This window comes from Hydra viridissima, unplaced genomic scaffold (genome assembly GCF_058129835.1).
Source record: "Hydra viridissima isolate aposymbiotic clone 2 unplaced genomic scaffold, HvirCarnegie_v1 scaffold_7, whole genome shotgun sequence".
Lineage (NCBI taxonomy): Eukaryota > Metazoa > Cnidaria > Hydrozoa > Anthoathecata > Hydridae > Hydra > Hydra viridissima.
In genome coordinates, this window is record NW_028324306.1 from 6,874,356 (window position 1) to 6,889,793 (window position 15,438).

A 15,438-nucleotide genomic window follows, 5' to 3' on the forward strand; every position below is an offset into this window, starting at 1 on the left:
ATTATTATTATTATTATTATTATTATTATTATTATTATTATATTATTACTATTATTATTATTATTATTATTATTATTATTATTATTATTATTATTATTATTATTATTATTATTATTATTATTATTATTATTATTATTATTATTATTATTATTATTACTATCAATATTATTATTGTTATTATTATTATTATTATTATTATTACTATTATTATTATTATTGTTATTATTATTATTATTATCATTATTATTATTATTATCATTATTATCATTATTATTATCATTATTATTATTATTATTATTATTATTATTATTTTTATTATTATTATTATTATTATTATTATTACTATTATTATTATTACTATTATTATTATTATTATTACTATTATTATTATTATTATTATTATTATTATTATTGTTATTATTATTATTATTATTATTATTATTATTATTATTATTATTATTATTATTATTATTATTATTATTATTATTATTATTATTATTATTGTTATTATTATTATTATTATTATTATTATTATTATTATTATTATTATTATTATTATTATTATTATTATTATTGTTATCAATTATTATCAATTATTATTGTCATTGTTATTTTTGCATCTTTTCATATTTAAATCTTTTCAGAAGCTTTTTCTGTTTATTGTTTAACCACTGAAAATCCATTTTAAGTGATAAACAAGAGTATTCCATTTTTCCATGGACCAAGTTATTGACTCCCTACACTGCCCAAGCTTTTTAAGCCTCTGGTTACCGTTGGTTTTATAACAGCTATATATACACCAATATTTTTCCAAAACAAATTTTTTTTTTTACTGCTTTTAAAGAATTCGGTTTTTCAAGGTCTTGTTTAAAACTTTTTTTAAGCTCCTAATAATTTTATCGTTTACCGTTTAGTTGGCTTTTACAAAATAACAACTTTACCGTTTGGTTGGCTTTTACAAAATAATAAGACTACTTTTCGTAATTGTTTCCATTTCTAGGCCATTTGGAGTGATGAGATTTTTTCTCCTACGTTTTTATTTACTCCTCAGTAAAAATCTCATATTAAATATTTACTGCCATTATAAGATTTTTACTTCCCATGTAAAAATGTATCTTGCAACAACGATATATTTTGTTAATACTTTTAAACGTTTTTAAGATTGACGTTTCTTGAAAAGTTATAAAGAAGCAATTTCATTTAATATAAATACTATTTAAATTTTTGTAATGTTTTCAACAGTGGCATAAATTATCATCAACAGTGGCATAAGTTATATCTATTGTTAATATTTCAACGAATCATATTAAACTTGAGACGTTTATATTTTTTTAAAAGATAAAATGTATCTTTATATCGTTTATCGTAAAAGGCTATAATATTAATTTTATCCGGTCACGACATCAATTGGAAAAGGCATGAAACGTTAACTAAATCCGATCCTGTCCTCGTGGGTAAATAAGGTTCTAAACGAACCTACTAAATGCTCTCAACATCCAACTAAAAACAGATTTTGAGCTCTTGATTACCAACAGAATCTCTTTTATTAGCAATAACTGAAATCTGTAATGCGATTTTGAGAAAGATAACATCAAAACCAACCAGTCTTTGAAAAAGTGTATCTTTGAAAGTATTAAGTTACGGGCTGAAATTTTTGTGAATTCCTAATTGGCATTAATAAGAAAAAAACTCAGACTTAAGGTTAGTTGGTTTGGTTGTTTTCAGAATAAATGAGACACTCGTAGATTTTTAAAAAAAACTTTCGTCTTAAATGAACCGGCTTAAAAAACCTAAATCAACGGTTCCGATTTAAATTTGAATTTTTAGAGAAGTAAACATTGGCTCTTTAAATAGAAAATGTTTTGATGACGCCATGTTTGAAAATGGTAGTTTGATCGTGCGACGTGATATTCGACGTGATCGAATGTTTGTTGTTATTTTTCTTTTTACTATTCGTTTCCTGTTTTCGCATTTATAATAAAAATAATGGAATATGAATATGAAATTGATCCCAGGTATGATAAGTAATTTTTTGATTTTACTTATGTTATAGGAATTTATGATATTTGAAGGTTAAATTCAATTTACAAACACAGGTGCCACTCTACTTCATTTATTTATTGACCAATAGATGTTATATAAATTGAGCTGGTATTTTTTTTGGTTCTATGAAGAAATTTTGTATTGATTACACGTTTTAAAGACTATTAACAAGTTAAACTATTTTTAGAAAAGTTTTAGAAGTCTTTTAAAGAGACCCTTATTTCACCACCTCCCCCTCTGATCATTAAAAAAATTGCATTTAAAAAAAAAAAAAAGGAAAAAAAAAAACTCTTATCCATAGTATTTTCCTAAATTTTGTTATTGTTACTTTAGATCTTTGGGTGGTAAACCTGGCAGTATAACTCTGAAGAAGGATCGACAAAATTTAATTGGGATAAGCATTGGTGGAGGAGCTCCATTATGTCCTTGCTTGTATGTAGTGCAAGTGTTTGATAATACACCTGCTGCTAGAGATGGTACCATTCAAGCTGGAGATGAAATTGTTGGTGTAAATGGAAAATCAATGAAAGGTAAAACAAAAGTAGATGTAGCACGAGCAATTCAAGCAATAAAGGTTTGTTTTTCTTTAATTGATTCTTTTCATAGTAAATATAAAATTGCTATTCATATATTTTCTTTAATTGATTCTTTTCATAGTAAATAAAAAATTGCAAGTTCCAAAAATTTCATCAATGAGTTTATAACATTTTAAGATTATTAAGTAAGAAGTTCAATTTAAAACAAAAAGTATACTAGTTATTTTAAAATTAGTAATATTTTAATTAGCTTAAAAAGCTACTTAACCATAAAGCAGAATTTATGGTTTAAAAATTATATTATTAATCTTGAAGATAGATAGCACATTTTTTTTAATTTTAAATTTTTGTTATTAATGTTTTTATTGTTGATATTTTTATTCCTGTTACATGTATTAATATCTTTTTAAATGTATACCCTCTTGAAATTCAGAAAAGGTTTTGAGAGTTTTTTGTTTTTAGATATTGTAATTTGATATTTAACTAAGGACTTTAGGTTTACTTCTAATATTGTAGGAAACTGTCACTATACAGTATGTCAAACTGCATGCTGACCAAAAAGAAGGGAAAACTCTTGATATAAGTATGCAATTTTTTTAAGAAAGAAAACTTACTATCCTTATCCTTTATTATTTGTTATTTAAGCGTTTTTTGTGATATTTCACTTTTTACAAGAAGATGTATGCACATTGTAAATGTGTATACATCTAAGAATGTTCTGGTCACACTACTTTTGAATTTATTTTCTGATGCAAACACACAAGAATTATATTTAAATTATTTGTTTTATACTAAAGAAAAAATTAATAATCTTAGTTTTAAAGAAAGCAAAACATCGCATGGTTGAAAATATGAGCTCAAGTACTGCTGATGCTTTGGGTTTAAGTAGAGCTATTCTTTGTAATGGTAAAAATTTTTTTAAAGTTTTTCATTGTACAAATATCCTGTATTATTTCTTGTGTAGTTTTTAAGTTCAGTAATAAAAAATAAAGTTAATGTGTTTATTAAATATTTAAATTTATTATAAGTTAATTTTTGATAATATGTAGCCTGGTAGTTGAATAGAATACATATGGTTCTATCAATCTAATGTTGTAAATTTATTCTACTGTTCTGTAATTTTTTAGATGGTTTAGTAAAAAAATTAGAAGAGTTAGAACAGAATTCATCTGTTTATAAAGGTTAGGGTTTTTATTATTATTATTATCTTTCAATGCTCTACAGAATTACCAAGTTAGATTAGTTGAATTAAAAACAGCTTACCATAATAAAAAGTAATAGTTACTGGTTTTAACATACAGCATCTTTTACATTAAAATTAGTAATTAATATACATGTATACTGTACATTCTGCATTGTACATGTATATTATAAAATGTGCTACTTCATTTTTAAAGATCTTTGTTGCATCAAAGTTGGTATTATGTTTCTGTATGTTGCAGAGCTTTATGGCTATTCATCAACGAAATGTAACTATGAAACTTCTTTTTTCATTTGGTTAAAAATGTGGAAAAATCCAAATATTTAACCAAATGGAGTAGAAATTTCAATAGAATATAAAATTTTTATTGCTTTGGGAAAAAAAATATACCAGACTGTTAAATAAACAAAGTTATATAGTTAGGTGAAATATTTGTGGAATGCATTTGTTTAACCAAGATTTTGAGTAGTTTATGTTGCTTTAGGAATGGTGGAACATACAAAACGCATTCTACAAAGTTTTTTTCAAATGGCACAGTTACACAAAGGTAATTTTTAACAAAATCATGTTGACTATATGCATCAAATAGGATGTCAATGTTTAACAAGGATTCCTTTTCTAATGTTAATTAACTGCATTCATTAGACGAGAAACTATCCTGACTACTTACAAATTATTAATCTTTAAAAAATATTAAGACAAACTCGAAGTAAATTTTACTTGATGATGTGTAAAACCAGTTCAAGTCAGGACTTTTCTATTAAACTGTTGGTTTTTAAGAAAATTTTCATCATGCTCTGGTTTTTTTTTCTTTTTTTTTTTACTCCATAGAACTTGGAGATATTTTTGCATCTATTGGTGTTCGTGAGCTTCAACCAAATGCCAGTGAAGCTTTTGCTATATTTGCTGAGTGTCATAGGTGATCTTTTGTGTTTTAGTACTGCAATTCCTTTACCAAAAAAATAAAAATTTGGTAAAGTTTGGGTTTTGAGGATAAATGTCCATATTATTTTAGAATTTGTAACAGATTGAATCTTTAGCCATTTACAGTTATTAGTAAGTGTCTGTAAAGCTTCATTGTGTAGAAATTTTAGAGATTTATACATTTAAAATTTTCATTTTACAAAAAATAGTTTTCTTAAACAATGTATATTTAGTAAGTCTGTAAAGATACCAAATAAGTAATAATTTAACAATCTCTATACTTAACATATGCCTGTTAATATAGGTTTTGTTTAAAATAAACTCTGTTAAAATCTGCTAAAGAAGACTTGGTCCTATTTGTAAGGACTGGTTCCTATTTGTAAATCATTGTTTATGTTAGTTATTGTAAAGTTGTTTTGATTATAGCTACTTGAAACTATGGTCATCTTGTTCCCTATGTAAACAACTTCTTTTCTTTTTTCTTATAATCATGTTTGTAACTTGTGTAAAAATGAATTTTACATCTTAAGACTCACTTTTTTGCCATTAAAATATGCAGTAATATTAAAGTAATCTTAATGGCAAAAAGAGATGTATAAAATGAGTGTAAAATGAGTTTTCAATTGAAATCATTACATTAAAAGAAATTCATTTATCTTTGTTCTTAATTTTATTTTGCCTTAACTTTTTTTTTAATGATTAAAAAAAAAAGTTATCAATTCTGTTTATGATGTAAGTTGCACACTTTCTCAAAATGAAGCAGACATACTTAAAAAAACTTAACAGTTGAACAAGCTTCTTCCAATGATTGCAAGCAAAATGTTTCAATATGCCAGTACTCCAGAACTTCCTTCTTCCTGCCCCCCCCCCCCCAATACCCCCCCCCACCCCACCCCCCCAAAAAATCCTACTTACGTCTTCATGATTTGTCATTTTCAATTGATGTGGAAACACGAAAATTTTTAGTATGTAAAAAAGGTTTGATATCTATTTTGATGAAATGGTTCAGAAATTTGGAAACTGTCCTCTTGGGCAACACCCAAGGAATATCAGTGTGAGTTGAATTTCTCTATAGTCTTGGCAGACATCCTTAAAGTTCCTTTACTGCATTTGTTAAAAACAAAAGATTTTGTCGGATAATTATTTAGAGAGCTATCTTTAAATAATTTGATGGCTGTCTATTTGTGGTCAGAATTCTTGGAATTCAAAAAAAAAAAAAAATCCTATGCTTGGTCATAATCCTATCAACTACGATTGTGTAGTTTTTAAAATTAATAGGCACTAGTTATATATTTAATTTTTTGTTACTGCAAACATATGAAATATTCTCCTTTTTGTATAACAAAGGTTTCTATGAAAACTTTAATTGGTTTGAGGCAGTGAATTTCCATATCAATATCCCTTCAATCAAAAAATTAGATTTTTATTCTTGCAGAAAAAATGAAAAGAACTTGATGAAAAAATATTTTTTTTAATTTACAAGTTGTAATTTTATTTAGTTTTAGTGGATTTTTCTCACATTACTAAGAAGAATTTTTAATTATCATTAAAAGAATTTAATTTGATTTTTTACCTCTAATATTTATATGCTTTCATCAGAATCTTATTTTTATTTTTGTTTTTTGTTTTAGAAACTTTAACAAGGAAGGTATCAACTTTTTAAAGAAAGTGAAACCAATGTTGAGTGATCTGAATACTTACCTAACTAAGGTCACGTTCTATCAATTGATTTGATATTTTTATTATTGTTGTTTAAATAAGTTTGAAAGGAAGTAAATTGAAAGAGATAATAGACTTTTGTTTTTAAAACAACTTTGTTTTTCTTTAGGCAATACCTGACACAAAGTTGACCATTCAAAAGTATGCAGATGCAAAATTTGAATATTTAGTAAGTATTTAGGCAGTTAATTGTTACAAATTTTACTTACAATTATTTTAAAAGCAACTAATTCCACTATTTGGCTTTAGTCTTATTGCTTAAAAGTAAAGGAAATGGATGATGAAGAGTATGGTTATGCTGTAAGTGATGCTAGTTTTATGGTTTAATCTTTGTTTCTAAAATTTCTTTAATGTAGAACTTTGAGTTGGGAATTTATTTAGCTAGTGTTAATTATTGATGTTAAAAAAACATTACTAAATGATATGATTTGTTTTTAGGCACTACATGAAGCATTGTATCGAGTTGAAACTGGTAATTATGATTATAGGTAGGGTAGTACAACTATCTATGTTCACTTCTATTAATGCTTCATTTGTGTTTACTTCTATTAATGATTCATTTGTGTTACAAAACTTTTTAGAGTAGTGTTAAGGTGCCGACAATTAGCACGAGAAAAGTTTGCAAAACTTCGTTCCGATGTTCTGGTGAAAATGGAGTTGCTTGACAATAAGCATGGTTTGTTGATTGTTGATTTGCTGAATTAAATCATTTAAATTAGTTTTGTCAAACTAAACTTTTGCAGCTCGTTTTAAGTCTGATGAAATAAAAATATTTATAATCTTTTAACCTGAAAAAAGGTTAATATGTTTCAAAAAGTGTTACAGCAATTAACTCTTTTTGAAAGAACCACCAAAAATTATTTTATTGCGGTAACAAGTTATTTGTTTTTACTTAGTACAAGATTTAGTTTATCAACTGCAACGATTCTTAGAAGCGATGACTGTGTTTCATAAGAACAGTGAGGATGAGCTCAACAAAGCCAATGTGTTTCCAATTGAAGTTGATATTTGTGGTGGATCTTTGACACGAACATTTGATAACTAAAGTCTTTGAAACAGAAAAAAAAATTGTAGTATTTTTTAGTGCTGAAACGTTTGTGTTATATAATGTGACCTAATAATTAAGGATGATCTATAAATAATTAAGGAGTGAGAATATAGTTATTTGTTTCAATTTTAATCATTTTGCCAGAGATTATTTAAATCAGGATCCTAGTTCTTTTCAAAGATTTTACTTTAAAGGCTTCATCTTTTAATAATTACAGGCAATTGTAATCATCTTTTTATAATTACTTTATTGGTCTTTCTTATTATTATAAAAATACTGCCATTTGAAATTTTGTAAACATGCCTAAAGTTTTATATATATATAGTGGTATAATTATTTATTAATGATAAAGGTTTTTAAATTAAAAACTTTATGAAGCAACAACATCAGTTTAACAATGGACTTTTTATTAATTAAGCATTTCTAAGTTATTTTTTATAATTTGAACTATTTTTTTATAATTCTTTTTAGAAGGTAACAGTAGCTTAAATTGGAAATAGGTTAGTTTAACTTCATAAGCTTAAAAATTATTTATTGTAAAGGAGTTGTAAAAAACTTGTTCTAAAATACAAAAGTGTGAGTTTTGTAGAGAATAAAAGAATAAAAGCTTATTTCAAACAATACTAATTCATTTCTCAAAGTTTTTTGATATTGAAGAATAGATGTATCTAACTTCCTACAGAAAAAGTGCCATATATATATATATATATATATATATATATATATATATATATATATATATATATATATATATATATATATATATATATATATATATATATATATGTATATATATATCTGTGTGTGTGCATACATACATGCATGAATGCATACACATAAAAATGGACATATGCTGTCATATATTCCTAAAAAACATTTTTTTAATGAAAAGTTTCTAAACATTTGTACATCAAATTACAAGTGGATTTAAGCATGGATTTCTATAAAGAATTAAAATAAGAAATGAATTTAGTTGAGAAGTAATAATGTCTTATGGTAAGCTTTTTATTTTTTTTATATTTAATAGATGAGTTATGTATATTTGTGTGTATATATATAATATAGTATAATGTAATTTGTTTATTCAAAAAATATCTTTTGTTGCTTTTTATAGAAAAACTATTTTAAATTTTAATTTTTTTAATGTAGTTTTCATCTTATGAATAATTTATTGCAATCATTGTCTGCATAGTTATACATAAAGTTCCTTTTTTATTTTTGTTCATAAATCATACATATGGTAGGTTTACTCAATTTTAAGGAAGTTTTTTTAAAAAATGATAGCATTGTAAAATTTTAGATGGTTTGTAAACTTGAGAGTTGTAAATTTTGGAAGTTAAAAATGGCTTTTGTATTATCAATCAATTTGTTGTTTTAACTGATGGATTTAAAAAATGAAAATAAGGTTCTTTTAGAACAATTTAAAGGTGGGTTGAGTTGTTTTTTTGTTTGTTTTTTGTTTTGTTTTTTGTTTTTTATAATAAGTTTCAAAGTTCTGATTGATATAAGTTTGTTATTGCTACAAGTTTTAACTTCCCTAATAAAATAGTTTAAACAGTAGAGATTAACAGTTTTGATTGTAAAATCTCACAGGTGTAAATTATTTATGGTAATTATAGGTCTGATATTTTTTAAAACTGTATTATGAATTAATTGTAAATGTATTAAAAAGTATATTATATTTACAGTTTATAAATTTTGTTCAGTATCAACAAGTTCATTCAACCATGAAAATGATGATGTTATTACAGATAAAAGTGAGATGCTCCCAGTTTTCTGTCAATCACTGGAGGCTTTGTTACAGAAAGGAATTAAAAGTAGGTTCTGCATAAAAGAAAAGAAAATTTCATGAGAATTTTTTTAGTTTAAAAGTTACATACATACATACATACATACATACATACATACATACATACATACATACATACATACATACATACATACATACATACATACATACAATGTGTGTGTATGCATATTTGAGTATGGCTGTATTTTTTTTTAGAAGGTCTAGGCATAATAGGTTTAGTCGATCGTGATTATTGGAATATTATTGAAGGCTTGATCAGTTCAAACAAAGTTATAGTCAAGTATGATTTTTATATAATTTAAAAGTAGCTGTACATGAATCTGCTTTAAATTGCAGCAGCATTAAAAGTTATAAACATTGAAAAGTTTAAAAGTATGAGATATAAGAAATAAAAAAGTCATAAACTAAAGTCACCGAGCCAGTTGTGCTCTTTAGTGACAAGAAACTTGAAATATGTTAATATCATTTTAGTAAATCAATTTATTTATGTAATTGAAATTAAAGGGTTTTACTCAAGTTACAAGATATATTGGTATTTGACTTATTCTTAAAATTTGGTTTTTAAATAGCCACCAAAAGTGTTTAGAAAAACTTACACCTGCTTCCAAGGTTCTTGAAAATTTTTCTTACACTTTTTTATGCTTACTACTGAAAAAGATAATGCTATATTCCTATTTTCTAAAAAAAAAAATCTAAAAAGAACAATCTTCTTTAGACCAACATTATCATTGTCTCATGCTATTTGTCTTGTTCAAGAATGTAAAAAGGTATTACTTTTTTTTTCTTTATTAATGAGAGCAAGTATTTGTATTGAAAAATTACTTGTAATATTAGATTCTTATAGTAAGCTTTTGCTTTTCTAGGTTACAACCTCTGTTGCAAGAGGGCGGTTGTTTATTCGCATAGCTTTGACCAAAGGCTTATTGCATCAAACCCTTCAATGTTTGTTGGAAAATAAAGATTACCTTAAAGTAAGTATCACAAAATGGTGTTTGTGACATTTTTAAGGGATGTTTGTAGCATCTTATACAGTGCTGATTAAAAGTTTATTTTACTTAAGGTTTAAATTATATTCCTTTAAAAATGAAAATAATACGAATCAAATTTTTTTTTTTAACTTTTCCAATACTCTTTGAAAAAGTATATTATGTAATATTTAAAATATTAAATTTATGTAATAATTAAAATATAAAAACTTAAAATTATTTCTACTTTTATTTAGCTTAAATTTGAAATTTATAAATTTTAGTTAAATTTGAAATTATAAATTGAGAATAAAATAAACACTGAAACAATAAGGGATATGGAGATCAGGTTTATGATAAATTAAAATTTTCTGCTTTACTGGTCTTTAAATTTATTTGTAGTATTGGTATAAAGATATATCGCCACTTGTTAATAGCAAGGACCAAAGTAAGTTCAAAATAGTATCTTTAGCGAGTTTGTTTCCTTAAATTATTTTTGTTATATAATGTAAAACTATGATGTATAGAAGGAAAACAAATTTTTAAAACATAAAAAGCAACCATATTAGATAAGATTTTTTTTTTTTTTTTTTTGCATGACTGGAAAATAATTTCTCTACAAGTTCTTTTAGTAACACTAAACATGATTTCACAATTGTTTGTGGGTTCTTCTTTGGTTTCTTGACCTAAAGAAGGTGTGTTTCTAACATTTTAGAAAGTGTGTTGGACCTGTTAAATATATTAAAAGAGAAAACATACAAGTTAAACATCAAGGTAGTTTATTTGTGAATATAGTAGTAAGAATAATTTCTTGATTAAAAAATTTTCCCTACGCAAAAAAAAGCCTTATGATAATTTTAACTTTGTTTAGAATTGCAGTTTTTTGAATGAAACTTGGGTTATACCAGTGAGTTTAGTTTCTGTTACAATTTTAATGTCACTTATTATTTTTCAATAGATTTTTATGATCAAACCATTTTTAGGTAAAAAAATTTGTTGTACTTTATCTTTGTTGGAATTTATCTTCTAATTGTAGAATTTTGAAGATTTTGAATTTGTACCTTGTGCTTATTTGGGTATAACTTTGCTGTAAGTCATGCATTTCTCAATTATTTTTAGTGATTGCAGATTTTACGAAAATTTACAAAAATTTTTATTCTTGAAAGTTCAGCTGTTTTTTATGAAGTTAACAAGTCTTTTGACATTTGTTCTTTCATATTGTCAATCACATTTTTATTTCATATTACATTATTTGTTCTTTCATATTGTCAATCACATTTTTATTTCATATTACATTATTAATAACATCTTGTTTGATGTCTTGTTTCATTGGGTTTTATGCCATCTAAGAAATTTAAGATTAGATCTACAGAATTCATTTTTCATTTGAAGGCTTCTTAAGATAAATTAGATAAAAGATTCAGTAGATTAAGAAGCTTTGAGTACAAATTGCAGTCAACCAATCAAAACTGCTTTTCTTTTGTTAGTAAAATTTTGGATGATGTTAAATGTTTTGTCAAACAATAAAGTTGTTAAATTATTCAAATTCTGTTTCTATGGTAATGAAATATGTTAAAGTCTAAAAAGTGCATCTCGTTAATTTTTTTACTAAAATGAAATTTTCAAAAAGGAAATTTAAAAAAAAAAAAAATTTTTTTTTTAAATCTTCAAATAACTTTTTTGAAATGTTTCTTTCAATTATTGAAATCACAAAAAATAAGTTGCAACATTTTCAGAAACAAAAATTCACTTCTTTAAAAGTAAAAAAAAAAAAAAAAATTTAATAATTTCTCATCATTTAACAGCAAAATACAAACTAGAAAAAAGATCAAAATTTACTTGGCAAAAAATTTTATGTTTAATTTGCTTAGTTCATTAGATGGAAGATGCATAATAATACAAGTTACACCTGGCAGTGCTGCTGAGGAGGTAAAATGACAAAAACACATTTTTTGATGTTTTTAGTTATAAATACTTTATGCTCAGTGGATGCAACAAAATTTAAGTCTAAAATAAAGTATAAATTTTTAATGAGTAATATTAAATGTAAGTTCTTAGGATGCAAACAACTTTAATTTATCATTACTTAGTTACAAACTCTTCATGTTGTTAATATTGGTTTTCTGTGTATTACATGCATTACCAAAATTTCAGTTTTTACATTATGTTTATTATATATTAGTATGGAATTCAACCTGGCGATTGTTTAGATGAGTTGTTTGGTCAAATAATTGATGATAAATGGTCCCAAAAAATAGCTCAGTTAAAGCGAAAAAACCAAGGAAAACCTGTGACTGCTACTTTTATTAAGGTATATGTATAAGGTATATATATATTAAGGATATTATATAAAATATATAATAGGCTTGATAATTTTTCAGATCTTCATAAATATATTGAACTATGTTGACTTTTGTATTGCTAACAAGTAAAAGTTTAAAAATTTAATAATGATTTAAGCACTTATTTATATTCAATTGCAGTTGTTTGTATGCACTCATTTCTACAGTTTATTGAATATGTTTATTGAACTTCATGGGTTGAATTTTATTAGGGAGATGGGAATAAATGTTACTGTTTATTTATATTGTTTTTAAGGGTCGATTTTCTGATGGCCGTTGGTTTGCACCCATTTTTCAAAGATACAAAGCGTTGTGCACTGCTGGAAAATGTTCAATGGTTATTCAAAGGCATCATTCCAATAGTTTTCATTGCAACAAGGAAGAATTGTGAGCTAATTTTTTTTTTTTTTTTTTTTCATTTTGGTTGAATAATTAAAATGATGTAATGAATTAAATATGATAAATAAAATGATTAACTCTCAAGAAATTTTTTTCATTTAAAAATAACTATTTTTATGTTTTTTTTTAGGGAAGTTCAAAACAAATTTAGTGTGCTTTACGTTGGAAGCTCTGACGTAGGCAAGGTGGTTAACTTATAAAATTATGTTTTTTTAAATCAAATAAAAATAAGTAAGATAAAAATAGTATTTGAATTAATTTAAGATTGGTGTTAAATGTGTAATTTAAAAAATGTGTAATTTATGAGCTGACCTTTAGATGTCTGAAGATTATTAAATATTTAGAAAGGAAGCTGTATATTTGTCCAAAACGGGATTTCAAAACTTTTGGAAAAAGATGAGTTGGTTAAGGTAAAGTTAAAAGATCGTTTTTTCTTAACTTTCTGAGCTTTTAATTTCAGAAGTTTTAAATCTTGATAATTTTTTTAAAATGTGTTAAAGGAAAATGTCTGTTTGCAACTGATGGAACGAGATATTGTAATGATTTGTTCAGAAACTGAAGAGGTGAGTGCAACACCTCCAAAGTTATTGTAAATAACGCAATCGAGATTTTATGCATTAATTTATGACGGCTTTTGTATTGCTTATGTGCCTGATGTGATGCGAGCTGTTGACACTTTGTTTATGTAGATTATTGGACGGTTTTCCTACACAGAGACTTCGTCTTGTGCTCTAAAAGATAACGATCCAACATATTTTGGGTTCATTACTGGGCAAGTTTTTTTTTTTAAATAAGATACCGTGGTATGACCTAACAAAGTCCTATGCTTTAAGAAAGTCCTAATTTAAGAAATGACAAATTTCGTTTATATAAAATAAACTTTTGGGGAAAATAACTTTGTTATCTTAACTAGATATCTAGTTAGTCAAAATAACAAAATTTTTTAAACTTTCTTAAAGCATAGGACTTTGTAAGGTCACACCACGGTAATTTTAAGAGATAATAGATTTCTCGAATCAACCACATTTTTTTTTGACACATTTAAAATTTAATTTAGGAACACCACGTGCTCATTCGCTGATCAGTTTCAGTGTCACGTGTTTCAGTGCAGTACTTCGACGATGGTAAATTTTGTTAAAAATGTTTCTTCGTGCAAACTTTTATTTAGAAGGAGTTACATTTGCGTTCAAATGATTAGAAATGCTGTAAAAAAAAAAAGAAAACACGTTATTATTTTATTTAAAAAAATTTTTTTTAATATTTTATTTTAAAAAATTATTTCGTAAACATAAAAGTTACATAGAGATCATAAAACATGCGAATTTTCATAATCAAGTGCTGATTGGAATCCCTCAGTTTTAGCATATTAGCTCCCCTCTAAATATAATTGTTGGCCTTAACATCATTTTTTATAATAAAGGTTTGTCTTTTCATAGAAAGTTTGTTGTCTGCCACTTAAAAAAAGTTATTCTTTGCATTTTGTATTGTCTAGCTCTAAGCAACCGAAATAGAACATAACTACAACCGAAACTTTAATCTTGTAACTCATTTTTTCCTAAACAAAGATGAACACCTACAAAAAAAAAATTTCTTTTTATAGGCGAGAACCATCATCGAAGGGATAGGTAAAACTCACTTGATACTTCTACTTGTAATTTACTCTTTAGTTAAAACAGCTTCTTTGCCTTGTTGCTTTTATTTACCATTGACGCTGTTACAAACGATTTTGATGTCGATTTCAACCTCTGTGCTCATTTTAGCTATATGCAATTTAGATAATGCATGCTGACTTCAATCTCTAATATGCTCTTGTTTTTTTTAGGTAAAGGATTTGACAGGACTGTTTACTGCGTGTGACCTACGTATAGTACGTTGTGTTTTTGTTTTGCGAAAACATCACATGTGCACTTTGCATCAATAAAAAGATAATTGCCCAGTAGAAGGTCAATTAAGAAATAATTAGATGCTCAATGAGTCGGTTTCGCTCATGTTTCGTAGCTAATTCGCTTATGAAAGATTCGAGCGTATTTCCAAATGCTTTAAATTGAAAGCAAACTAATTGACGAGTTGGATGAAAACTCATCAGATGTTATTCGGCAACTGCGAAGTTGATGTGCAGAAGCTGTTTTTATAAAAAAAAAAGATGCTTTCCTTGTTTTTTTTAAACCTGACATGATTTTTATTTTTTGGTTATTTATGACTTTAAACATTTTGTAAACATTTAAATTGTAGTATATCAATTATGCACGACAAAATCTTAAATATTAACTTTTTTTTTTCTTTTTTTTTTTTGTCAAAACAAATCAGTTCTTTATTATATTTACAATATTTATTAGACTCGTTCCTTTATGGTTTTAACTGAAGTATTTTGGAAACTTAAAATGTGGTATTTTAATATTTAAACTTGCGTGAATAACTGTTGTCTTGTTATTTCGAAATATTTTTTTACAA

The 15,438-nt window shown here is 25.3% G+C and overlaps 2 protein-coding genes across 6 annotated transcripts; both read left to right on the forward strand.

The window, feature by feature from the left end:
• The first annotated feature begins 1,848 nt into the window (after positions 1-1,848).
• LOC145184282 (PRKCA-binding protein-like) lies at positions 1,849-7,469 on the forward strand. Its single transcript, XM_080059909.2, has 13 exons — positions 1,849-2,015; positions 2,377-2,617; positions 3,096-3,162; positions 3,396-3,485; positions 3,707-3,760; positions 4,265-4,327; positions 4,612-4,699; positions 6,336-6,414; positions 6,533-6,592; positions 6,673-6,723; positions 6,862-6,911; positions 7,005-7,099; positions 7,320-7,469. Exons 1-13 carry the CDS (start codon positions 1,987-1,989, stop codon positions 7,466-7,468), a joined length of 1,116 nt encoding a protein of 371 aa, XP_079916035.1. The 5' UTR covers positions 1,849-1,986; the 3' UTR covers position 7,469.
• Positions 7,470-8,291: 822 nt separating this feature from the next.
• LOC145184355 (uncharacterized) lies at positions 8,292-15,400 on the forward strand. Of its 5 annotated transcripts, XM_090093518.1 has the most exons (20): positions 8,292-8,467; positions 8,772-8,898; positions 9,178-9,288; positions 9,477-9,561; positions 9,997-10,048; positions 10,145-10,252; positions 10,649-10,694; positions 10,962-11,020; positions 11,118-11,153; positions 11,283-11,335; positions 12,118-12,175; positions 12,429-12,557; positions 12,845-12,975; positions 13,118-13,172; positions 13,332-13,397; positions 13,488-13,550; positions 13,677-13,759; positions 14,045-14,111; positions 14,588-14,612; positions 14,810-15,400. In XM_090093518.1, the coding sequence occupies exons 2-20, from the start codon at positions 8,853-8,855 to the stop codon at positions 14,842-14,844; spliced, it is 1,308 nt and encodes a 435-aa protein (XP_089949644.1). In that variant the 5' UTR covers positions 8,292-8,467; positions 8,772-8,852; the 3' UTR covers positions 14,845-15,400. The 5 variants fall into 5 exon arrangements, with proteins under 5 accessions (XP_089949644.1, XP_089949641.1, XP_089949645.1 ...); XM_090093515.1 differs by lacking the exon at positions 14,588-14,612 and having other exon boundaries at positions 14,810-15,255; XM_090093519.1 differs by lacking the exon at positions 8,772-8,898 and having other exon boundaries at positions 8,342-8,467.
• The last annotated feature ends 38 nt before the right edge of the window (positions 15,401-15,438 follow it).